The sequence below is a fragment of the Catharus ustulatus genome, chromosome 18 (assembly GCF_009819885.2).
Source record: "Catharus ustulatus isolate bCatUst1 chromosome 18, bCatUst1.pri.v2, whole genome shotgun sequence".
In the NCBI taxonomy this organism is placed as follows: Eukaryota; Metazoa; Chordata; class Aves; order Passeriformes; family Turdidae; genus Catharus; species Catharus ustulatus.
In genome coordinates this window covers 23,546-49,762 of record NC_046238.1, presented here as the reverse complement: position 1 = coordinate 49,762, position 26,217 = coordinate 23,546, and the positions used below count along the sequence as shown (strand labels likewise).

The following is a 26,217-nucleotide window of genomic DNA, read 5'->3' as shown; positions in this document are numbered from 1 at the left end:
AGATGGCATTGACTTGAACTGGGACAAAATGCTCTGTGGCTGTCTGGGGGTGGTAAAATCAGGAGCCCTGTGCTCCACTGTATCCCTGTGATCTGCCCTCAGGTATGCTGGAGAAGGACAGGAGAAAAGGCACAGTTTAACCCTGCTCCATATCACCGGAACAATGATAAAATGCCTGTCAGGAACACTTCTCCCAGTGTCAGGCTCAGGAGAGCAGCTGGATGCTGCAGTCTGCAGTCATGCTGGGAGAGGGACTGATTCCACACCCCACTGCACTGGAGAGTTGTTTGCTTAGGCTCTGCAAAGGGGGCGTTTACTGGAGCTCTGAGATGTTGGTGCAGCTTGTAAAGGTTAAGATGAAATCTCTCTGGCCTGTGTTTGGTTTGCTTGTCACTACCTGGGCTGCCATGGCTGCCCTGCAGCATGGGGGCCTCTCTCCAACTCCCAGCATGATGTCCTGGCTGTGCATTGCTGTTTGACAGGGCAGAGACTGAGGCGTTTTTTTTTTCAGAGGGACAAACCCCAGCTCTTAAAAACTCACAGTCACCCCAAATCCCTACTAAGCCCACAAAGCAAGACTAGTAAAACCCCCAACACGACTGACCTATACAGTTAAGCTCCACTGTCGCCTCCACTGCCAGTGCTCAAGTTTAGCACAGTGGTTTCTCACATTGGGAGCAGAGATGTTTCAGTACCTGGAAGATGCTCAGGATAACTGAAGAGAGAAGATACTTCAGTATGGGGCCAGCTAAGAGTCCTGGAGTCACCACACAACTAAATGAGACTTGTACCTTAAGCACCTGAAAGTCTCATCAAACAGAACCTGCTCACGAAGTATTTGCAATTTATGTTAGTCTCCGAATGTTGCCCTTAAACTCTTGGAGATCAGCCTGATGTGCCCACTCTAAGGATGTCTCAACGACATGTCACATACCAGCTTTATTCGCTGCATTACAATAGCATTCAACAGGATTTAAATTAGCTTCAGCACTCTAATCGTGTTGCTTCTGTAACAGCAGCAAGATAACTCCCAGGCCTTGGTTATGTTGTTGCCTCCGAGGGAAAGAGATTTCAGATGCGTTCAGCAGAAATGCACCATGTGAGCCATGGTTATAATTTCATTAACAGGATGCTACTCGGTTTCTACCGAATGTTGGAGGAGATTAGCATTATAATGGGGATCGGGCGCCTTTCATTGTGCTCACACGCTCTCCAGCCTGCAGGAGGATGAGCTGTCGGAACACGCGATCCTCAGACCTCTAGCCCGGTACTTGACACAAACTTGAGACTTCTTAGAACATGCTGAGCTCTGCACAGCCCCAGACTGGGGAGGGAGTGCTGCCGTCGACTGGGGGTTGGGACATCTGCTGTGATGCCCTCCTGGCTTTGGCATCCCATGCTCCATGAAGGGTTGTTCGCATCCTCGTGAACCTCCGGCCAGACTTAGAGTGATGGTCAGGGCAGTGGCCACTGGTTTCAGAGGGACACAATGGGATGCTGTGTGGGAGGTGAGGAGCCGAGTACCAGCGTGATGTGCCTGCCATCCCTCACCTCTTGGAGCTGTCTGTGCCATGGCAGGGGTTTGCTCCTCAAAGCACATCCCTTGCAGGACAAACCTTTACTAAACACTCAGGCTCATCCAACTAGATTTGAGCTGCTTACAGAGCCAAGAAGCCTAGAGTGATTGTCCAGGTGTCTCCAGCATCCTGGAAACCTTCAGGTCACCTCCTTCTTCCTAAGCATGGGGGCTGCAGTGTACAGCTTTGGGGATGAACAGATGCATATCTATGCACTGAAAGGTCTGGATGCTTGCTAAGGGAGACTCACAAGTACTGATATTTAACTCCCTACTTGCTCTGCAGACAGGAAACTGCAGCCCCAGCATGCCTGAGCTGTACAAGGCTGACATTTCCAAGAGCCCTGAACACCTCTTGCCCTTGGTGCAAGAGCAACCAGAGAGCCCCTGGCTGTGACCTCTGATGCCATGCAGGGTCATGGCAGAACTGGCTTATTCCAAATGTCCTGCCTTGCTCCAATACCCTGAGCAGATCCCCACTAGGACAGGGCTGGGCACGTCCAGGTTCCTAGTGCCCTCAGAGCGTTGTTGCAGTAGGGATGAGACAGAGCCCTGTCACTGCCATTGTCTGAGTGACTACAAAGTGCCACTCGTGGAAGGAGCCACAAATGCAGGTGAACTCCTGTGCTGAGCCAGCATTCCCACATAAATTACATTACAAGTAGAAAGAAGCCTTATTGTACCAGACAGCAACTAGTATGGCTTACTGTCAGGAGACAGTCTGGTTGTCCTGAGCAGGGAAAGCTGCTCCTGTCTCCTGAGTGAGGACTTGTGTTCACTGAGAGCTCCTGAAGCATGGCTCTGGCAGGGTGAGGGGTTGGTATTTGGGACAGGGTGCATGTGGTACATTCATTACTCCAGACCAGAGGAAAGCAAGAGAATGATGATCCTCCTAGGACTTGGTCTCGAATTCCCAGTAGTGAACCCTTCCTCATCCAAGAGAACCCACTTAACTTTCAAGCTTAGTGGAAACTGTCATGGATGAGAATAGCTGCAGAGGTAAAATGGGTTTTGCTACCAGTAACAGTTTCATAGTAAGGATTTGCCTTGTTTAACTGATGTTCTTCCTTCAGGCTTCAAGCAGGGAGGACTGACCAAGGGTCTGAAACTTTCCTTTGGTTGTAGCTTTGCTGAGAAGTTCTAGAAGAAGTTGTGGAGCAAGAAGTCTTGCAGGAATGGATTTGATGCATTGAAATATCTTGCTTGAGAAATCCAGGGTTTTCCCTTTAGGGCATTATCAGGGAAACTGAGCAGCACTGGCAGCTGTCCTTAGGCTGTGCTTAGTTCTGCTGAGGGCCACATTAGCTTTGTGGGCACTGTATTTCCAATACATGAATTGTTTATAGCAACACTAGCTCTGGATTTTGCTGATGTTTCAAAGCAGGTTCCATAGTTGCTAACTGGGCTTTGTAAGCAACTGGTCTGGGAAAAACACCTGGACATGTAATTTAGTAAGCATTTAGCTCTGAATCCAGAGCTAAAACATATAAAACATATCTTAAAAGTTGTTTGCTTGCTGAAGGAAAAGTTGAATTTGTAAACTCAGGCTCCAAAATCCCATTATATGGGGGAAGCAGCTTGGACATTTGAGTGCAGCAATGGCTTTAGGCTAATTGCTGATTTTCCTTACCTTTTGAGCTTCTTCATGAAGATCTTAAAGGCAAGAAGATCCAGGTCAGATAAGGAACAGAAGAAATTAAAAGTAAAACAAGATTAGGAAGGCCATGAGGAGACTATTCTCCATCCTCCTGCACCAGATTTGCCCAAGCTGGTCCTGAGAGCCTCTCAGATGGTGGGGATTCCACAGCCCTTTCAGCAAATTTGGTTAAATTCTTAACTATTTTTACAGCTTTCCATAACATTTATCTGACATTTGTTTTGATCTCCTTTCTGTTTCCCATCTTCATGAATGATTTCTACCCCTTTTCTGGTAACTTTTTCCCTAGCAAAGCCAGGTATCGTCAATCTGAAGTTCTTTCCATAAAATGTCTGAATGCTTTTTGTTGCTCTCTGTTAGCACCAAGTACAGTAATTTCACGAATACAAGCCGCACCAATTTGACTAAGATTTTGCTCCTAAACCGGAAATGTGGCTAATACTCAGGAGCGGCTAATATGTGAATAATTATCTGACATTTACAACCTCAGAAGTGCCAGCCAGAGTGCCGAGCCGAGCAGCTACAAAGTCAGCATTTCGCAATTGTTACAAATTGCTACTCTGTTGCACCGCAGGTGGAGCTTGGCTGCCTGCAGGCAGCACGGGGGTCGGGGAGAGAGGAGGGAGAGCTCCCGCCTTCCCTCCTCTGCCGCAGCCCGGGGAAGAGACGGAGGGGGCCCGCGCCGCCATTGCCGCGGCCCTGAGGGAAGGCGGGGGATCCAGGCCACCATTGCCGCGGCCCTGAGGGAAGGCGGGGGACCCGGGCCGCCATTGCCACGGCCCTGAGGGAAGGCGGGGGATCCGGGCCGCCATTGCCGTGGCCCTGAGGGAAGGCGAGGGACCCGGGCCGCCATTGCTGCGGCCCTGAGGGAAGGCAGGGGATCCAGGCCACCATTGCCACGGTCCTGAGGGAAGGCGGGGGACCCGGGCCGCCATTGCCATGGCCCTGAGGGAAGGCGGGGGCCCCGCGCCGCCATTGCCGCGGCCCTGAGGGAAGGCGAGGGACCCGGGCCGCCATTGCCGCGGCCCTGAGGGAAGGCGAGGGACCCGGGCCGCCATTGCCACGGCCCTGAGGGAAGGCGAGGGACCCGCGCCGCCATTGCCACGGCCCTGAGGGAAGGCGAGGGACCCGGGCCGCCATTGCCGCGGCCCTGAGGGAAGGGACTTCACAGAACTGGCAGGATATGGATAAGAAGAGCTGGACCGAGGAAGATTTTGGAAGTAAAGCAGGAACAGCAGAGCAAGGAGCCAAGGCCAGGGGCTTGCAGAAGGGTCCCACAGCACAGAGTGCAGGTAAGGTCTGTTAATGTGTCCCCAGGGGCTCCATGATGGAAATTGCATTGCAGGAGAAGCTTTCCTGACCTTGCTAGCAAAATCCCCCAGTTGTCTGTGCCAGGCCTCTACATAGGTTGTCAATCAACATGTCACAAGCCAAAAGAATATCTATGGCCAGATTTAGGTGATGAGCTGTTTTAACATTGCTAAAGTGGGTATCTGCCTCTGTAGGGTACAGAGTATGTGTGCACATAACAGATTGCTGGCTTTTGATGTAGGCCACATTATTTGGTGTCTTCCTGACAGACAGAAAGCACAAACATGTATTAAGGCATTATAAAAAAACAGATCAGAGGACTTGTAGTTCTCCCTGGCCAAAAGACAGTCTGTAGTATCTAAGTAGTGTTAAAATTAATACTATTTTCCAATCAAAAAGGCAGTCTAATGATACCTTATAGCTTTACTTTTTTTTTGGTTTTTTTCTTCAACTTTTTCTCACTAAAGTGACTGTGTTCTACTTCTCATTAATTAACCTCTGAACTTCTCATCATTGTTTAAACTGGACATCAACACCATTTCATAGACTGTTATTAAAAAGCAATGGGAACAAGAACAGGAATGTTATAGGTGAATTGTTGATGAATTGTTTGTTGTTTGCACTGCTGAAGCCTCTGTCAGTGATAACCTCAAGCCCATGACATGTCAGTGAACTTGTTCTGTCAGTTTTCACCCTGCCAAGACTGCCAGCACAGGAGCTGCTCATCCCGAGCGGCGAGCTGCAGGTTTGTCCCGAACTCGGGGATTCTGCCATGCTGCTGTGCACTCCTCCCAGCCCTGCCTTACTATGCTCTCACTGCCTTCCTCCCGAGGATGGCTCTGGTCTGCCCACAGTGATGTCAACTGTCCAAAGAAATGATTCGTAATAAGAAGAGATTCCAGAGCCGCTTAGCAGGAAATTACTATATGCGATGTTGCTAAGCAATCTCAGACTAGCTTGACTGCCTGGAAAACCACTTCTCTGTTGGAAAACCCGAGAAAAGTTGAGGGGTGGTCGAGGGTGCTGCTTTCTGCTCAGAGTAGAGGAGTCGGGAATACAGCAAATAACAGTCCTTGTCCTGTCGGGGCTAGTGTGACGGTTACTGAAAGTGAGAAAGAGCTCTCCCTCGAGAACAGCGGCAGCTGCAGAATGAGGGGAGGAGGCGGCAAGCGATGCACAGATTGTCCTGCAGACTGGAGGGGGATGTACAGAAACGGAGAACCATTCCCCAGAGACATGGGTTTTGTGGCAAAGTGGCCATGATCATCCCCCCACGGTGAATTTAAATGGATTTTGGAAACAGTACCAAGTTTTAACGTTTTTTACAGAACTTTAGTCAGGGGTTTTTGTACGCCTTTGCCCAGAGGGAAAGGAATTGAAGCTTCTTTTCAAAGGACTGTTTCACCACTCGAGGCCTGATGACCTTAACATTAACATCTCAACAAAACTGGGAGCAGCACAGAAGATGCACAAAAGGCAACGACCGTTAACGAACCATTAACGAACCTCTAACCAACCATTAACCAACCATTAACCAACTCCAAACATCACCCCTGGCATGGTCGGAGACACCGGCTCCGGGAAAAGAGAGGTGATAGAAGGAAGAAGGAGAACCTAATTAATCGAAGGTAAAGCGATCAATAACCAGTAGGAAACCAAATACTAAGAACTGCGTAACTCAGGACCAATGAACATAGAACCAATTAATATCTCTGGGTTTTGACTATATAAGTATGTGAAAAAACTAGTAAAGATCACGTGTGATGGAATAGTTTTCTCTTCACGACCGGAGCAATGTACGAATCAAATTATTTCTGTTGAACATCCTGGCCAGACTAAAGTAACGCCTTAATTCTGTAACACTAAAAATGCTGCTGGAGAGTTTTCTGTTTTTCCCGCAGTTTTGGTGACATAGTGAGTGGGACCTGTCAGCCCTGCCGTTTGGAAACCCTCTCTCTGCACCTGTGGAATTAGAGGCTGGGCTTTGCTGGTCTATTTAAGAAGCTGTACTTTGGTTTAGTATGGAGCAAAGCTCTCGAGATAACGGCTCTTGGTTACAATGGCTACAACAGGCAGCTGTTGGTGAGGCTCTGAGCCCTGTAATTCAGGTGTTTCCCCTCTGATTTCTCTGGTGCTGGAGCAGTAACTTCAGTCCAACTCACAGGGACACAGGATAGTGCAAACTCACCCACAGGAAGTGAGGTTTCCCTCCCAATTCTCTTTAACCAATTTCTTTTGGACAAAGATTTCTTCTTCCCTTATCCACTGGTTTTCTCCAGTCCCATCTGATATAAAATATCTCCAGAAGCAGCTACAGCTCATTGCTGTATTAATCTGTTTGTACAGAAGATGTCATATAAGTGACGTCTACAATTTTGCCTGAGCATCACCTAGGAGCAATTTTTCATCTCTGTCCATTCTTCATTATCTCCACTTATTATTTATCTTGAAACAGAAATTCCAATTTTATTAAAAAAAAAAAAAAAAGGAACAAGGGAAGGCAGATGATGAGTAGGAAAAACATATTCATCCTGAACTAGCAGGAGCTAGAGCTGTCAGGGTGTCCCCTGCCATCTGGCCTGTCGGAGCATGTGGCAGATTCACAGCTCTCGAGGGAGGACATGCTGTAGAGGCCATAGGATCCCATTATGCTGTTTATGGGGACAAGCCAGACATTTGTCTCGCTGAGACGGGATGTCAGTCGAGGATGCTACAACCACGCGGTCTTTTCCATAGCACCTTTAAAACTCGGAGACGAAGCTAGTCTTTACAGAAATGTTGATGCTTAGAAAAAAAATCGTGTCGGAACCCTCCCTGAGGGATTTCAGCCAGACACAGATTCCAAAACGGGAGGGGACTGAGCGGGCCCGGATCGCGGCCAGACCGCCTTGCCAGCCCCCGCACCCCGGCGGAGCCCTGACACCTCCTCCCTTATTAGCATCCCTTCCTCCTCCTCCTCCTCTTCCTCCGCCTCCTCCTCCTCTGCCGGCCCGCCGCAGAGGGGTGCATGGCAGCGGCGCTGGAGCTGCGGTGGCTCCCGACAGCAGCAGCTGCCGAGCCGCTCTCAGCTGCGTGCCATCGCCCGCAGTAGCTTTGCCGCTCCGCGGGCTGCGGAAGCGGGGCGATGTGACGGCGCACCCGGCGGCGAAGCCTCTCCGGCAGCGCGCAGCAGCGCAGAGCGGAGTTCCCACAGCCTCCCTCCTCGGTGGGGTGGAGCGGAGCCCCCTCCCCTCCATCTTCGGCGGAGCAGCGCGGAACGGAGTGGAGCCCCCCGCCTCTCTTTCCTCGTTCCCTCCTCCTCCTCCCCTCCCCGGCGCCGGCCGCAGCCCGGGGCGGGAGCGCGGATGCGGCGCGGAGCCCGGCGGAGCCCATCGCAGGGCCGGGGCCGGGCGCCGCGAAGAGCGGGGGGATGCTGAGCCCCGCCGCCCGGCTCCGCGCCCGCCGCCGAGAGATGCTCCTGGTGCTCGCTCTGTGGCTGGCGTGGCAAGAAGCACCCGCGGCGCCGACCCCCACGGCGGAGGACATCACCCGGGGAGTTGTGAGTTACCCGCGGTTCCGCGCTCCTTTCCGCTCCTCCCTTTCCCGCCACCCGCCTCGCCGGGTACTCCCCCAGCTTCGGGCATCGCCGGCCCACGCGGCGCTGGGCGAGCTTCGGCGGCTGGAAACGCTCCCTGGCGCGCCCCGCTGCCCGGTACCCCCTTAGCCGCCTCTGCCCTCCATCCTGCTCCCGCTGATCGGGCCCTTTTATACCCGGTGTCCCCTCCAGCATTATCTGCGTGGAGTCGCTCGTTCCAACTGGTGCCTCCCCGCGCAGACGGAAGGGTCTGTTTATTCCCCCCGCACCCAATGTCCCCCCCACCCCATACCCTCTGCACCGAGCCCTTTGGAAGGTAGAGTCCCCCTTCCTAGTACCCAGTGCACCTCATCGCGCCTAGTGCATTCTGCCTCTCCTGCACCCGAGCCTGGTGATCCAACTTCCCCCCAGCCCAGCATCGTGCGGCGATGGCCTGACCAGGTTTCACACATGGATGGTTATTTCTCGCTGGGAAAGGGCTGGCCTGTCTCGAGGGCTCCCTGCCTGTCGCGGAGCCACACAAACTCCAGCAGCAAGCACGATAAAACGGCTTGTTTGAAGTCAGAGCGATCCCCTAGGACTAAGACGTGCGTCGGGGATGTGTTAAGGGCTGCTCTGTGCTGGCAGCAGATGGAGGGTTGGCTTTATTGCGGGGGTCTGCACAGCGCAGGCATCCTTGTGGTCCTCCTTGTCCTTTCACAGGTGCCTGCTTAGTCTGCAGGGATATAACAGGTTTTAGCAGGCATCGAGAGCTTAAGTCATGTCTTTGCCAGGTCACGGTGGCAGCAGGTCTATACAGCTTCACCCCTCTGAGAGGGGAGAATTTAAGGGCTTTCTCCTGGGGGAGGAAAAGTTTCTTGTAGCTTAATACCAGTTGTAGCTCAGAGACGCCCCGTGACTATATCGAACCTGCGTGTCAGAAAGCCAGCCGTGGCTGGGTATGGGCGGGCAGTCCTGGGGCTGGACCCATCAGTTTGGAGAAACTCTCTGAAATTCAGTGAATATCAAAATGCTACCAGTGCACCGCTGTGAAGGCGGGAGGAAGGGTTTGCAGCACGGCAGGGATGTCTAATGAGCAGGGCTCGCTCAGAGCACTGCGCCAGGACACTGATTCCACCGCCCAGGCTCCGTCTTCAAACATGTGCTTCGGCTCACAGGCTCCGGCTCAGGCACCTGCCAGGGAGCACAAAGCCTATCGTTCCCCATCTGTTCCTAGGAGAATAGAAAATGTGGTGAATATAAAGTATACCTGCATCATTATGGTGCATTTGCTTTCCTCTCTAACCAGATGTTAAAGCTGGAATTAATATTTCATGCAAACAGCACATGAATTGATGTATTCTGCCCTGATCAATTTAAATCAAACTTTGTCTTCGACCTGCTTTTACCCTTGCTACCGAATATGCTGCACTCAGATTTTACAGGGTAAATGTTAATATTCAAGGGGCTTCTTAGTTACGAATGACAACTTTCAGGCATTAAGGTACTTTTTTTGTCCTGGAGTAGATTTGAGCACTCTCTCCAAACTCTGCTGAAGAGCTGGGGTTCTCTGGCAAAGCAGAACGTGCTGGGGGTGATGGTAATAGGGGTGCATTGCACAGAAGTGAACTGCTGGAGAAGGGGCTTACATTAGACCAAGACTTATTTAGACTGGGAAGCCGACATTTAGGATGTATGATTGGTGTCAGGGTGCTGTCTCCCTCCTGTGGATGTGCTTGCTGGGGCAAAGAATATCTCGGTTTCAGACAGCATTGGTGGGTTTCCAAAGGGGTTGAGTGTAAATCAGATTTATACTTATGCCCTCTACTGAGCAGCAGGAAGCATAGAAGCCAGATATTTTCAGAGGTTTTGTTAGAAAACTACCACTCTATGGGAAGTGAGAGCCTCAAGAATTACTTGACACCCACTTTACAAAGCAACTATGAAATTAAAGATCTGTGAGGCATTTAAATAAAATATTTGAAATCTAGGAAGCATGACACCATGGCAATAGAAAGCTCTGCTAACCTTGGAAAATTATACCCAGCAATTCTCTGCAGTAAACAGACCACAGAGGTTTATATCCCAAATGCCCACCCCTTGCAACCCAGAGGTTTTCAGTGCTGCGTTGGACTGTGCCTCTGAGCTCTGTCCTCTGCTCCACTCCTGCTTGAAGTTTGTTTTAAATGAAACAGTGGTGCTGGGCCAAATTAAAGTTCAGCAAAATGAAAGAGGGCTATAATTCAAAGGCAGTTCTTGTTAGCATGCTGCCCAAAGCAATATAACATGGAATGATTCTCCATATTTCATTACTAGTGGAATATCCTGCCCAGTTTATAAATCTAACTTGATTATTAATGTTTTTATTGTTCTCCATTAGCAGCCCTGACAAAGAGAACATAAAATAGCAGATGGAACAGAGCTCGAGTGATTCAATTGAATTTTAGTATGCCACTTTTGAGATTTATGATTTTGCATTTTGCCCTGCTGCCTTTACACTAAACCCCCAACCCCTCCTTGCCACAGGATTCACAAATTGCATCTTTTTATGGCTGCTGAGCTGGGACATCTCAGGGGTGCAGGCAGCAAAAACTTCCTATACTCTAGTAGTAACTTAGTAATGAGAGCTCTCACTTCACCGGGCTTTGTACCGGGTCTGAGGGGAGGTCTACCTTCAAGCTGTGCTTTTCAGAATAGCTGGCCTGTTGAGTCTGAACACCAAAGGTATTGACCTGGAGACAGACTGGTTTGTAAGGCAGCCAGCTGTTCCCGAAGGCAGCTCCTGCTCCTGGGCTATATTGCTGCTATTGTGGGGACATGACTATGCAGGACAAGACCTGTGGCTTGGGAATGGACTGATGTGGGAGGACGGTTTGTAAGGATAGTACTGAAGGCAATCTCCCCTGATGTACAGTTGTACTAATAATCAAAGAGTGGAAATAGCCTTGCCTGCCCAATGACGATGGGTGTTATAAAATACTGGGTTAGGTGGTCAAGAGTTAGGTGGAGTCAGATCTGCTGGGTGTGCTGTGAGGAGGAAGGGTCATGCGAAGGACCAACAGGGTTAGGCAATCGTGTAAGGGGCAGAATGGAGTTAGCCAGTCATGCAGAAGGAAGAGTGAGATAGAAGGAGGAGAGAAGGAATCAATGCTGTGTGGAGCTGCCTGTGGGAAGGGTACAGAGAAAAGGCATGAGAGTGATAAGACAATGAACTAATGAGCCTATTAGTCAGGGGAGCTTTTATAGAGCGTCTTTGAAATGATGAGTGATGAGGAAGGGGCTGCCTCAGGTGTGGGGACCCAACCAGTTGCCCATAGACTGATGCCTGAGGCCGGGCAAGCTTGGCCCCAAGAGAGATGCTTTGACTTAGGGAGTTGCTTTGCCTGGCGCAGAGATTGCCAGACAGGAGACAGTGGGGTGGTGGTGGTGGCATCACTGAGATCATCGTGTGTGCACATGGGCTCTGGCATCAGAGGCTGAGGGTTGAGCACCAGGAAAGTTTCAGTTTGGTTACAAGAGTGTAGGTGAAAAAAAAAGACTGTGAGTGGCTTTTTTTTGACTTTGTGGTGGGGGTGAGAGGGAAGGTCTATGTATGCCCCCAAGGCTTTTCTCCAGCTGGGGATTGCTGGGCATTCCTGGGGGCCTGCGTATGCACAGACTCCTGCTTACAAAGCCCTGTCTGTGTTGTTCCCAGAGAAGTTGCTCTCAAGGGTTGGAGGCATTTGCATTCATCGGTGGAGACCAGGGACCCACTGTCTCAAGTGGCTCTTTGTTTGGGACATCGCCCTCGTCTTTGTGGCCACTTCTCATTTGAATGACAAGGATGCATTTGTGGGCAGAGCGAGATGGCACAGAGCCCTCCGAGGCTGTGCCCCCCTCCCCACACCCCCTCCCTTCCTCCCGGCTGGCTGTGGTGGGCCAGGGGAGAGACAGAGGTTCCTCTGTGTCCCCACATCAGGAAGCAGAGGGACAGGAGGAACAGCAGTTTCCTATGAGTGTGTGCCCGGCATCTCCCAAGTGCTAAATTTCAGAGTAGAAGCCAGCCCAAAACTCATCCTTGCTGTTTCTGGGGTGCTTTCCCAGGCCTGAGTAGGGTAGGACCATCCTACTGCCATTGCTGCTGGCTGCCCATGTTCCACATCCTGATCCATCTGCTCTTCTGCTCCCACCTGCCCAGAGTCAGACAAGAACTCCCTAAAATTCTGCTTTTAAGTACCCAGTAGAGCATGTCTCTGAGATATGTCTTAGCTCCTGGTTCAAGGCTTGGGGTAATCAGCCTCTTAAAGTAAAATCCTTGTACGAATGTTGGCTGTTCTCTGTACCAGGAGAAAGTACTGTACTTCTTCTGTTTCTGCTAATGGGGAAATTAAAAATTTATAATTCCAGGTGGAGCTTTATTCAGCCTACTAAAATGGTGAGTCTTTAAGGACAGAATGCTTAATAGAATCCCTAAACAGCCTTGGAGAGAGGAGCTTTGCTTGGCCTCTCTGCCACTAAAGCACTTCATGCCTTTCCATATGGAGCAGTACCCACCCCGGCTCCATGAATTCCTTTCAAGAAAGCGAAACTACCGTATTAATAAAGTTGGTTACATTTTAAAGTACTTCTTGAAGCCAAAGTACAATGCAAACTAAATTGACAAAAGGCTGTCAGGAAGCTTTCAAACAGCCAGGCTGCTGTGAAAGCATTTAATCTGGTATTAAAGCTCTGGTTTGTGTGAACTACTCCTTCCTTTTCAGATTTGAGACCTCCATGTACAGTAATGCAATTTCCTCCTGGGCTTGGCTGCTATTGTGGTCCCAATCGTGGGAACTAGCCAGGGTAGTCAAGCCAAATTACCCGCTTTAATGAAATTCTGTCTTTGGGAAATGTTCAGAGCCAGTGGGTGAAACCCTGCTGTCACCAGGGACTTCCCCACAGTTGGTGCTGGGGATGGAGTGGCGAGCTCCTGCACTGGCCTCCCTGTTCATTCTTGGTGCTGTGTTGGGGGTAGAAGTTCCTGACTATCAGACCCCCGTTCCCTGGGGTCAGCATGTAGTGGCACTGTACCTTCATCCTCTCCTTTTGGCCCTAAAATCTCCCGGGGCAAAGGCAGATTGCTGCCTGCATGACTGAGCCTGGATATTTTGTTATTCTTCCTCATTAAATTAAAAGTGCAAAGAGGTAACACCAAATGCAATGTGTTCCCATCCGTTTCTGGCATCTGCTGGAGTGCTCCTGGTTTGGTGTGGGGTGTGTGGGGTCATGTGTGCTGGTTCTGTGGAGGACAAGGGGTGACATGGGAGATGTGGTATGAGACTGGAGGACTTGGCTGTCGTGACACCCTGTTTGTCCTGATAGGCTCGTAACTGCCAGAGACTGCTCACTGTGACTCATCATCTGGGCCATGCACTAATTTCTTATTTACTCATTGGCAAGACTGCTGCAGGAATGGGGCTCTGTGAAAGGTCATGCTGTGGTTGAGAGAACCTTTATTTCTGGACGCTGTGGGAGCAGCTGTGTACCCTGTGTGGATCTTGTGCCCTGGCTGGCCCGATGAAGGTGACAAAATGAAAGGGAAAAGTTGTCACATCTCAGCTGATGACAAACACAGGCCACTACTTGGTCACTTTTACAAGGGTCTTGCTCCTACTAGAGCATCACTTGAAAGCTTAGGGTTTGCTTTCAAAATAACCTGAGATCAGAGAGCAACAGTTCTCAAAACTCTTTAATCAAAATCACTTTAAATGGGTAGATTTGGGAGTTCTGGAATCTCTTGCTGCTGCACACATGCCAGCTGCATCTTCTTTGTCCCAGATTTTTATGAGGATTGTCTCTGTTTTCTGGGTCAGAGAATTAAGAGATTTGATGTTATATTAAAAACCCACACCAAACCACATATGCAAAGTTAAATCCAGTGCAAAACAAAGCAGACATGCAGGGGTGAGGGGAAGGAGCTGCTGAAGGACCAGAGTGTTTTAGATGAGAATGAGAAATTGCCTTTCACAATGGGTTTTGCTCTGAGGGAAGGTTTGACATGGAGTAAATGCCAACATTCACCAAGGAGTGTGGTCTTCGGATGGGATTCTGGCTTTTTAATTAGCCATGATGATTTAATGGAAAATAACCCGATTAAATCTGAGGAACTTCCCACTTCAGAATACACCATGCATGCAGAAATTTTTTCTTCTACAAATCTAAAGATGACCTACAGCTCCTGGTGGCAACAGTCCAAATACAGTGACTGGGGAAGTAGCAGTATATTCAGGATTTTTTTTCATATTGTTTTTACAAGAGGGAGTTTCTGCCTGTTTCTGATGGTCAGCAGTCAAGCAGAGTTCTTCACACGGTCTCACATAATTATTTCATCCTGACAATATTGATCTTTCGAGTGAACAAAAGCAATTTTACCTGTGTCACAGGGCCCTTGCCTTAAGGTGATGTACATGTTTAGTTATTATATTGTCTTGTCATTTAACAAACCCCCAACTGGCATATCTAGTTCAGCTCCCAGCTGCTGAAGATCATCCAACAATGCCAGTGCTGCTGTGACATCCTGGGTTTGTTCTGAAATCCAAGTGTGTTCTACAGAGCCTAATCCTTCTTTAAGGGTAGAGGATAAAAGTCTTGCTCATCCAAAACAGAAGTGGGAGATAAGGGGACTGCTTTACCCACAGGTTTATCCTCCTTTGGGGAGGTTACCTGTCATGCACTGTGGTGGGGGCATTTTAAACCCCATGCAGCTTCCCTAGGGCTCACATCCAAAACCACCTGGCTCTGGATTCTTTCATTTTCCACCAAATGCTTTTGGCTGGAGATGGTAGACTACCAAGAGATCAAAAGGAAACTCTGGGGGCTGTTTGCAGACTTGGGGGATTTCACTGTCCAAGGGCTGAGGAAACAGATCTGAGGATGCTGTTGGGACCAAGGGAGCTGCTGAGCCCTGGAAGGGACCTAAATGGGATAAAAAGATGAAAAAGACCAGTGTGTGAGGAAAGGGCTCCCACGGGATCTATTTTGGGAGGAAAACCTGGAAACACTCTTCTGAGGAAGTGTCCACTTGATGGCAGCTGTAGACTTTCCAAAATACTGCAAGTTCTAGGCTATAGTGCTTTCTCTTGACTGTCTGTATATGTCAACCCTTTTCTTTTTTTTTTTGCTTTTCTCTGATAGTGAGATGCTGTCATGCAGAAGTGCTACTCCTGATAGTGTGGTTGAAGTACATATCAGGAGACAGATTCTCCTGTTTTCCTCTAAATTGAAGCCATGACTTCGCTTAGCTGCTGGGTGACTCTGCTGGGCTGCTCCACAGCTATAATTACCAAAAACCTGGATGACTGCTGGGATTAAAGAAAATGTTCCTTTAGTCTTTCTGTAGCTACTGGGAAGTTTAGTTACAGGATCCCAATGAAAACACAAGGAGCAAAATGATGGCTGCTGGAGACAATCCCACCATGACTCCAGATCTAATTACCTGCAGCACTGGAGTTGATGTATTTGGTCTTTAAGAAAGGGTGTCAGGTCTCATTTATCACCAAGCAAGAAAAAACCAGCAGCCTCTCATGTTTTTCTGAGTCCACCACATGCTATCTCCTCTGGAGATACTACATCCATTCGACATTAGTCATGTCCTGGCTGGTGCTTGGTCAAGGCTGTGTCTTTGACAAGGTTTGCGGTAGGGAGCATGGGAGCTCCCACCAACCCTTAGGCTTGCTCCCATCTTGTTACTTGTGTTTACTTTGTCATTTCTGTCCCTCTGTTTTTCTCCTTTGATAAACTCTCTGCATCAAGCTGGCTTTTGTTTTTCTTGTTTGTTCTCCGTTTTGACGCTGCTTAGCAAATTCCCCATTGCTCTGTACTGAGCCATGCTGTCTCTACCTTTGCATCTTTCATGTCAGAGATGCATTTTTGTTCAAAAGTGAGAGGAAATTGGATTCACAGAAGGGAAATTCCTCACAGACACACCTGTGAAATGGCAACATGCTTTATATAAAGGCACAGCTAAAGAGAGGTTAAGTGGTTTGGGATTTTTGCCACATTTTTTTATGCTGCAGCAATGTACCCTCCAGGTTGGATCAGTGAGACTCTGAAATGAGGGATCTTACCTGGCCTCAGCTGGCACTGAAGTGTACAGGAATCCAGTCCTTCCTCCCAGGCGGGATGTATGTCACATTTTATGACAGAATGACAGGCCTGTGAGACAAACAAGCTGTTGCTGTTTTGGCATTTCTGATACATCTCGTACTTTGGTACACACTCAGTGTCCAGAAAGATCAAGATAATCTAGAGGAAATATACCATCGTGCTCCAGGGTCCTGGTATGGGCAGTGAAGAGGCCAACACTGATTTGAGCATTCTACATGCTCACCTGGGTTAAAAACTCACCCAAGAAGATACTGAAATTTTCTTTCTCTGCCAGCATCAAGTGCCTGATCTGCCAGGTTCTGTGACATGAGGTGCATTTCCTGACCAAGCAGCTTCATCACTCCCTGAAAGGTGACCTGAGCTCTGAGCTCCAGGTCTTAGAAGCTTCCATTGTGAAGGATATTCAGTCCAGATTGGAGATGGGTGGCTTTTGTGTGTTTCTCATTCACATTTTTGTTACTGGGGGAGGGAACAGGGCGTTATTTTCCCTGGTTTATCTCTTCCCAGCAAAGTCTTCCCATGCATCAGGGTTTGCCAGGAGCCCAGCACACCCATCAGACAAAGCTCTTTCCCCAGAGGAGGAGCTCCCGAGGGTTCATGCTCCCTGCCTGGTCTGTGCACGGAGATGTGAAGGTTGGAGAAAACAGGTGCCAGTGGGAGCTCCTCTGCAATCCCGGAGGAACGCCTGCTCCCCTCCCTGCTGCTCCTTGGTATTGGCAGAGCTACTGCAGAAAATCGCTTTTTTTTTTTTTTTAGGAAAAGGAGTCTATTTTTGCAATAGCAAACGTCGCGGTGAGTCATGGCTCCAGAGTCGAGATCTTCTGGGAGCTGTGCATCAACTTTCTTTCTGCAGACAAAACCCTGGGCGTGACCCCGGCCCCGCTGCCGCCGCGGGGACGGGATCGGGACCGGGATCGTCTCGTCGGTGTCGTGCCAGTGCCCTCTTGTGGAAACTGGGAAAATGTCCGAGAAAACATGCTGGTGCTGGGCCGGGAGCGGGGGTTAGAAGGCCGCCCGTGGGAGCAGGGAGAAGTGCTGGGTGCTCCCCTGGGGCTTCACCATGCCCCCTCCATCGGCAGCCCGAGACCTTTGTCATTGCTGCCAATGATATTGACACTAAGGGAGATGCTATTAACCGAGCCTGGGGGCAGGGGCTCCCAGGTCTCAAATCCTGCACCTTGTGCACACCTTTGTCCCTCTGCACCTCCTTGCTCTTTTTCTGCAGTAATTCCCATTTTCCCCCATAGCAAAGACCTTTATCAACAGCAGTATGAACTTTCTTCTTGAACAAGCATGAGCCTGCCAGGTGTTCCCTCTAGCTGTGAGACAGGCACAGACCCACTGTTAGCCAACTGCAGCAGCTCTGCTGCTTTTCTTAAGAAGACATCACACTGCTTTGGTCATATTCCAAAAAGGTCAGTGTGTGAATGTACCCAGGGGATCACAGGGCCAATGTGCTGGCTCTTGCTTTCATAGATCCCAGTCCTGAGTCATTTGCAGCAGCTCTAGCTGCAAAGGGTAGGGATGAATATCACCTCTGGAGCAAACCTGTACGTGCCAAGTGGCTTCTGACTTTGCCATCCACCTTGCTCCCAAGCCTCTTTGTAAGAGCTGGCAGAAATGGTGCTGTGCTGCATAGGAAAGGCCAGCCCAGCATTGTTAGTCTGTTTTCCATCCTCTGTTGTGTTTTGTCAGCCCTGTGGGGCACTGGTGAGCCTCATGCCCATCTCCCATTGCCACTGCAGAACAGCCCTGACAGTAGATCTGGCTCTGCTGCCCAGGAGCCCCATTCCATGCACAGCTCTCCTGAGTTCAAATTCTCCTTATCTTCTCCATATTTCTCTTCTATTTGTTTATTAGTATATTTTTAAAAGCTGTCTCTTTTAAATGCTTGAAGACTTTTAACTGTTAAAACTAATTTGTCTCCTGCGTTTTCCAGACTTGCAGCTCCTCTCCCTTCCATGCTTTCCTGGAAAGCAAGGTCTGTAAAAGCCCATCTATGAAGGGCGGTTCACCAGTGCCAGCCCAAGAAGGGGCTGTGCATCAGCAGAGGTGAAAGGGAGGCAGATTTCTGGGAACTTTGTGTGGAATTCATCCAGAGTCCCTGCAGTGACTTGCTGTCCCTCCTGCATCGTGCCTGTCTGTGTGATCACAGATACTAGTTTTTGCTTGTGTGTTTAGAGGAATCAGTTCTTTGGGCAAAGATATCTGCTTTTTCTTTTGTAGCTCTGCTATCATCTTTCAGCCTGTAGGTTATCTAGACCAATACTGTGTCTGAACCCTGACAGTCCTGAATTAATTTCCTTTTGTGGAGGAGCAATAATATATTTCTGATGTATTGAGGGGAATTCAGTGTTGGAAGCCAGACTTATTCAAAGCCAGGCTTGAACGGGGGACAAGGAGCTGAGCTCACATGCTCAGAGAGGCTCAGATGTAATTCGAGCCAAGAGATACAACTGCAGAAATTTAATTAATATTGCAAACCCCTTCAAAGCAGAGTTTCTGGCAAAATTGCCAGCTCTGCTGTGCAGGGGGTAGGATGCTTGAAGGGCCTCCACAGGGATCTGTTATAGAATAACAAATTTTTACCTGGATGGTTCAAGAACAGCAACCAGAGAAAATCGATATGGCATGCTCCCCTTCCCCAGGGTAGCTTTGAACCCTAAAGAGCAAACTAATTGGCAGCCAGATCCCCAGCACATCACACTGGGATGCTTCAAAGAGCTGAAAGTTGCGGGGTAGCAGCTGGAAGTGATGCATTGGCTTGGACAACCTGGGGAAGGGTGCAGGGTGTCACTGCCATCTGTGGCTGATGAAGCTGGGCTGGTAGGGAGCCCTGAGTATGGGCTGGTGCAGAGGAGTACATCTCAGTTTGCAAATTGGCCATAGACTGTTTAGAGGGGAAAAAAAAAAAAAAAAAGTGACTGTTGCAGCCATGACTGAGCCTGGAGAAACTGTAGTAATAAAGGCAGTGGTAGCTGGAGTAAAATATGGCCCAGCTGGTTCCCCTATGGGAATGAGGGCAGGGGGAGTTGCTCTGCTGAGAAAATCCAAATACCTCCATTTTTCTAGGGCTTCAGGTCTCCATGCACATTGTTCTGGAGAGGGAACTCATTATTGGGGCACTCCATTGTGGGAGCAACAGCACTTTCTGCTGTCATTGTATTATCACTGTCCAGACAGGATATACTCAAACCATCCTAAGAGGAGGTGACCATAACTGGCCCATCTTTGATGACTGTGCAGAAACAGAGTTGCTCGGCTGAGGAACCACTGCTGGTTCTCAGCTTACCTTATTTTCATGAGCATAATGGTCTATTGGCCAGTGAAAAGGGTGATTCTATTCTGCTCCTAATTAAGAAGCAATAAGGGAAATTAGTTGTTTCCATACCATCAAAATAACAGAGGGAATCTGGTGGACTCAGTTTCCCCAAGCCTGACTTGCTGGTAATGCAGCAGGGCAGGCAGTAACCTCAGCACGAACAGCAAGTGAGGCAACTGCAAACACATCCTTTAAGGGCTCTCCTGACATAAATAAACATGGAAAATAAATTATGTCCCTGACACTCTGCTCTCAACTGATGGGAAACAAGCTGTATTAACAAAGTAGTTCAATAATCTGGAAGAGCTTCAGGAAGAGGGGGAGTGCTGCCTGCAAGCAGGCAGAGCAGGTTAGGAAATGTGTTAGAGTATATGAAACTATACAGTGTGAAAGTACTCACAAATTGAAGTATGAGTGATGATGGTTTTCCTGTGAGAAAGAGCAGAAAGAAGAGGTGATGTCTGTTGCTGATGGTGGATGTGAAAGAGTGAGGTCAAGGGTGCCAGATTTGCATCCTGAATTTGGAGCTACGACCTGGGGAAGTCACCTGTGCTTTCACTTTGTCATATGAACCATGATCGTTTTGTGCTGGGGGATATGTTGTGAATTAAGATATTAAGTCTCCTGGGAGACTTGGTGATGTAAATGCCACCCCCAGAGGTGCAGCAGTAGGTGCCTGGGCAGAGGGACTGCAAGAGGGCTACTCCTGCCATCATGGGCAGCTGTCCTGGCTCTTTGTGGCACAGAAAATCTTGGACTTCAGCCCCAGCCCACCCTGCTTCTTCTTGCTTCCCAGTGCTCCAGCTATCTCCTGCTTCATCTCTTAATTAGACAGGAGTGGGCATTACCCACTGAAAGCTTCTCTCGTACAGCAACCTCTGGATGCTTCAGAGCAGTTGCTATTTCTTTTATTCACTGTTGCATTTCTTTGGCTTCTCTAGAAAGTTCCTTTTGGTCATGAAGTGACTTGGCTGTTAGGGCCCAGATGGCTGCTGTTCTCTCACTTTTAGAAATCGCCTGCTTAATTTTCCTGGTACTATGCCAGCCCTGTGCTGGGGGAAGGAGGATGCTCGGCATGGTGTGCGCAGACGTGCCCTGGCTGGGAGGGTCTCGTGGGGCTTCCCCAGCACCATCCATGTCTGCAGGGACAGCTCTGAGCAGACGAGAGGACCAAAAATGGCCACAGTTTCTGACATGATGGCTGGAGGACACTTCCTGCTCGTGCAGGGTCTCCTGGTGATCCCACTGAAGGAGGTGGTTCAGCAACAGCCTGATGCTGCTGCACACCTCTAGTTCACCTCCACCATGGCTGCCTTTCCTGGGGGTACCAGCTCCTCTTCATGATTAAGAAATAATGCAGAAAATTGTCTTGTCTTGAATACATCTTGATTCAGTCATGCTAAATTTAAAGCTCACCTTGGTGGGGTGGGCCAATGCATGTGTTCATTTGTTCATTTTTTGTCTCAGCATCTCTTGGTGACACCCAGATTTGGATTAGGCTCCTTTCTCTCTCCACCCCTTTTGACCAATTCAGATATCTGTGCCATTTTTCCTAAGAGAGGAGATGAGGTCTGGCTGACTGCCCGAAAAAGACTCTTGATGGTAACATTTCATGGCTAGGTAATGAGTGCACTTATTTGAATTCCTTTCCCCTTATTCTAAGGCGATTGCAAGGCAAAAACCTCTCACTAGAGCATTTGGCTGTGGTATGAGTAGGCTCTAACACCCTGCTGGACCATGCCCCCTGTGCTGGAGCTGCTAATTCAGGACTTTGGGAGCTGCTGGCAGCACTGGAAAATATTTGATGCCCTGTTTGAGATGTGGTGGAATGTGTTAAATTGCATTGAGTGAATGTATATTTAAGTATTAGTGTAAACCCATGCACATGTAGTTTAAGAAAGTCCTTTACCTGCTCAGGTCTTTGGTTTCCCACCCGTTGCAACAGGGTTGTAGTAGCCTTCCAATCTTATGATTTTATAGAGGAATGAGGACTGGGGGTTACTTCAGGAGCCAGGTGTTTTTTCCTGGCATGGCTCAATTTGCTGTGCCCGTCAGCAAGGCAGGGGCAGAGTCAGGGGTGCCTGGACCAATGGCTAAGCCTGTGTCAGGAAAAAGGTAGCTGTTGCCACCCAGAGCAGGAAGCTGAACTCAACCGCACCAGAAGCAGCCCTGTCACGTCTGCATGAAGCAGCTGGCACCAGGCAGGTGATGCTCCCTACAGGTGAGCGGAGAAACAGCTAATGACTTCTTCCTTTTGAGAAATGTTTCCTGACACTGCTGGGGAGGTCATCATACTTTGCCCAGAACCATTTGTCTTTCCAGCCTATTTGCATTCCTGCCACATCCAGCCTTCCCTGGATTTGCACAGCCACTGGCACCTAGCAGATGCTGCCTGTTCCAGAAGCAAGGAAATGCTCAATCCAGTTCCATGTGTGCTGTATTTGCCACTGTTGAAAATCCCCTCTGAGTGCAGACACCTGAGGGAAGGTGTCCATAGGAGAGAGGTTACTGTCTGCACCCTCAAAAACAATGCATTCAGATCCAGCGAGCAGCTCCCTCAATAACACCAGTACAACGTGGCCTTGTTCCGCTGATGTCCCTGACCCAACCCAGTGATCTACGCTGGAAGGCACATTCAGTGTGTCATGCCCTATTTTTAGCAAAAGATGGAAACCACAGCCAGCTCCAGGCAGTTTTGCCTAGGAATGGATAATTTTTCCTCATTGTCTGTTAAAACAGATTTCAACCATTTTAAAATGATTTTTCAAAAAAGGGAAAAATGAGGGAACAAACAGTCTTCAAAGGACCAAATAGCAAGACCTCACAAACAAGATGGAGTAAGTCAGAGAAATCTGTAATTTTGATGTTGAAGGAAATGCCTTTTCCTGGATTTATTATTTCTCCTTTAAAGTAAAGGGTGAAGGGTGTTTCCAAACAGCACAGGGCCTGCTTTCCTGGAGAGAGGAAGATGTGATGCCAGTGCCTGTGCAGAAGGCAGAAGGCAGCAGGTAGCCAAGGCATCAGGGAAAAAAGGATTGGATCCAGCCCCACTACAAAAGAGGCAGAAGTGAGTGGGTCTAGAGCCTGAAGATGTCACTCTCAATTTCCTTGGTCTTACTGAAAGAGCAGAGCATGGCCATGGCAGAAAGCCAAGCCGAGGTGGAACTCACGAGACAGAGAAGGTGTGATAGGGACCATCACTGCTTGGGAAACCCTGGTGCGTTGGAAACTATTAGTTTTATTATTATTATTATTATTATTATTATTATTATTATTATTATTTTCTCTCCTCTGTTCCTTTATTCGGTTGGGCATTTTCCAAATCATTCCCATGTAGGTGGAGAGAGTGGGGGAACTGTATTTCACATTTCATAATCTGTGTGACTTGATTAATTCAGCCATATATTCAAACCTCATGAAATTGGCCAATTTTGCTGAGGTTTAAAATATATTATATCCATCTCCTACCATCAGTTTTGCAAATAACCACTTGTTGGCTTATTGAAGTGTTACACATAGAGAACAGGATGTGCACTGCCAAGGAGAAGTCATATTTAAAAGAGATAATATGTCTTCTGTGTGAACTCAAATGAGGAAATAGATGCTTGTGAAGCTCTTTAAAGCATGATTATCTCAAGAGCAAGAAGATCACTTCTGGTTTTCATTTTTATGCGAGGTGAAGAAAGGACAAGACTTTTTTTTTCTCCTCCTCTGAACTCTTAGAGTCTTCCACCATAGAAATTTGTGATAATTGCTGCAAAATGACCCAACCAGGTCAAGGTGTAATTTAAAATCTTGAGTATCTTTCACTCTCCGAGCAATTTGAATGGTTTGACTTTAACACCTTGGCAACCCATCACTAGAACAAATAGAAGTCTGACAAGCAGATGCCAGCACCGAGCAGCATCAATCCAGGCAGTGGGAAAGCTGCTCCTTTTCTTCTCCCACTTCTTCTTTCAGGGAGATTTTCTTAGGTTTGAAGGAAGAAAGGGTGAGTTTTGATTTGAAGGTTGAAGATGAACTTTGAATAGCAAGGTGAGAGTCCTCAGACTGCACTAGTGTGCAGGAGTGGGACTGGGCTCAGCAGCCTGTGACCCTGCTCTTGTCACCAGCCACAGCCCTGGGGCTGGGATGGTATGCTGTGGAGTAGGATGATATTTCTTGTTGTATGTGTGCAGTCCCTAGTGTCCCTGCTCATAACTCCTACTCTGCCAACCCTCCCTGGGACAGAAGAAAAGCCTGTTTAATTACTGCGGCTTTGATTTTGACTGCACGGATTTCCCTCGCTGCCTTCTAACCTTCACGGTTTAGTGCCAGCAAAGATAAAGCCCTTTTGCAGAGGCTGTTTGTTCCTGTTTGCTCCCACACCAGATACAAGCAGGGAGAGGAGCAGACAGTGATGCCTGTCACAGCCATGGGACCTTTGCCTGAAAGTCCTGAGGATTCCTGAGCCAGGAGTTAACCTAGCATGCAGCAACACCTCCTAATTGTATATAAACGGGGCTGGAAAGATGGGGGCTGTGATTTGGGATATCCTTGGCAAAACTAGTCAGCCCTTTGTTTTTTGGCACGGGGAAGTATTCAGCAGGTAGGTGCAGAGCCTGTCCACAGCACCTAGAGCAGGATCCTGCCTACAGGAGGCAGAATTGGGCCACCTTGGAGCAGGATGGCACAGTGGGGTGCCAGGGTTATGCCAGAGCATTCCCCCTTACCCACATTAGCAAATGCTCTGGGTTTGTCTTTGGGAGGGATTTGGAGGACATTTCATCACCCGGTGGTCATTCAGGCAAAGCTTTGCCTGAGGTTCATTTGACACTACTAGCTGCAAATGTTTTGTTATTATGTTGCACTACCAGTTGAGACTGTTTTCTGCCAGCTGTGGTTTCATTATCATTACTGGCAGAACCTGACGGTACTTTGGAACATGTTCTAATTTCCCATCTTACTGTAGAGCAGAAGGCTTGCCCACGCTCCTTGCACCACACACACGGAAAAGCAACAGATCCAGAGTAATCCCACAGCAGGTGGATGCACTCACCTCCCCTTTGAACTGCTGCAGAGATGTCTCAGCAGCTCCTTTTACATTTGCCTCTTACCTGAGCCCAAGACGGGGCACAGGAGGCTCGGGGAAGGGCTGGTGGAGGCAGGGGCTCGGTGAAGCTTTCCACATCTCTCCCCTTCCACTAAGTAATACAAAAAATATCAGTTTAAGGAGGTTTTGCCTCAGTGATGGAGATGCAAAATGGTTCTCTGGGATGGCAGTTGGGCTGATCCAATTCGGTAGCTTGAAAAGCACTGATTCAGCAATAGTAAAATATGCACTCTCTTTGATAACAGCTAATTTATTCACATGCATATAATTTATGCACCTGCTTATTCCCATTGACCTCACTGGGCTTGAGACACAAATGCTCACCGTAGAAGGACCAAGAGAGAGAAAAATAACCCAACAAAACACAGCACAGACTTCCATCTCCAGGTATCTGTTGCTCTAACTGATACATTTTTAATACAACTTCACTGTGGGAATAAATGCAATGAAAATTAAAACATAAAAACCTGGCTACATGGTTATACCTCTTGTGAAAGTCTGACTTCCACTGGGGTAGAGGCTGTGTGAATGAATTTTTTAAAAATTTCGTTCTATTGGAAGGGGAAAAAAGGTGGCGGATACATGAAAAATTAAGGTGTTGTACTTCATATCTTGGGTAATTAGCAAAGCTGACAAACATAATTAGAAAAATTTGTCTGCTAAGCAAACACTGATTGTCGGTGAGGATAACTAGCAGTATTTCCTCCAGAAACAGCTGGGAGGTGAGGGTCTTGCTTCAGGTCTCCTGGGTTTATTTTGCAGGAATGCTGATACTCAGCAGCTGCTCTCAGCACTTGGGAACTTCTTTGGTTGGTGTAGTTTGATGTGCTGTAACAATTTCTCCATCCTAAATCAGGTGTTGTGGTGCCAAAGGGCTTTGATAGGGGAATGTTCCTGCCCAGCCCAATATGTGTAGCTGGTTATGGGTCTCCAGGGCAGAGAGGACTCTGCAGCTGGAGGTTTCTTTCCTTTCTCTCTGTGTGTTTCACAAGCTGTTGTTACAAACTCAGTGGTAGGCTTTCCTTGCCATGGTGCATGCCAAAGACTTCTCTTGTATTTTGATTATTACCAAGAGATGTTTTTCTTGCACAAGCTCCTCAGCTACAGCTTCTAAATGAGCCTGCATAGTTTGGAGGAACTGTATATTGCTACCCTCTGGGTGCAATACTGGTGGTATAACATTAAAGTATCAGATGCTGAGAGAGTTTTCAGTGGCCTCATTCCAGAACTGCTGCTTTTAGAACTGGTGCCTTGTTGCACATTAAATTATTTATAAATTGTTCTTTTGGTGACTGGGATTGAGAATTAAAATGTATATGCAAGAAAAAGTTTTCAATAATGAAATAAGGTAACAAAAAGATAAAGTCATTATATGCATAATTAAAATGATACATAACTGTATCTTCTTTATGTAGCTTCTTCAGCAATCTCAACTAACCTATTAGGCTGAGTAATCAGCCCCTGAATCCTCCCCCTGTCTGAGTTTGACTCCTGCTCTTGCTAAAGATGTTGCAGACCTGCCCTGAATAGGGCCATGGCTGGTCCCTTGGGGACAGTGGTCCCATCTTCCCCCTTTTCCCAA

General features: G+C 48.4%; 1 protein-coding gene across 1 annotated transcript in view; it reads left to right on the top strand.

The window, feature by feature from the left end:
* Window positions 1-7,929: 7,929 nt before the first annotated feature.
* Window positions 7,930-26,217, top strand: part of MMP17 (matrix metallopeptidase 17) — a gene marked incomplete at its 3' end in the record, with an annotated part of 37,135 nt that continues 18,847 nt past the window's right edge. Inside the window, exon 1 of the mRNA XM_033075655.1 lies at window positions 7,930-8,082. Within this exon, the coding sequence (XP_032931546.1) occupies window positions 7,954-8,082 (129 nt within the window). The remainder of the gene's footprint in view (window positions 8,083-26,217) is intronic.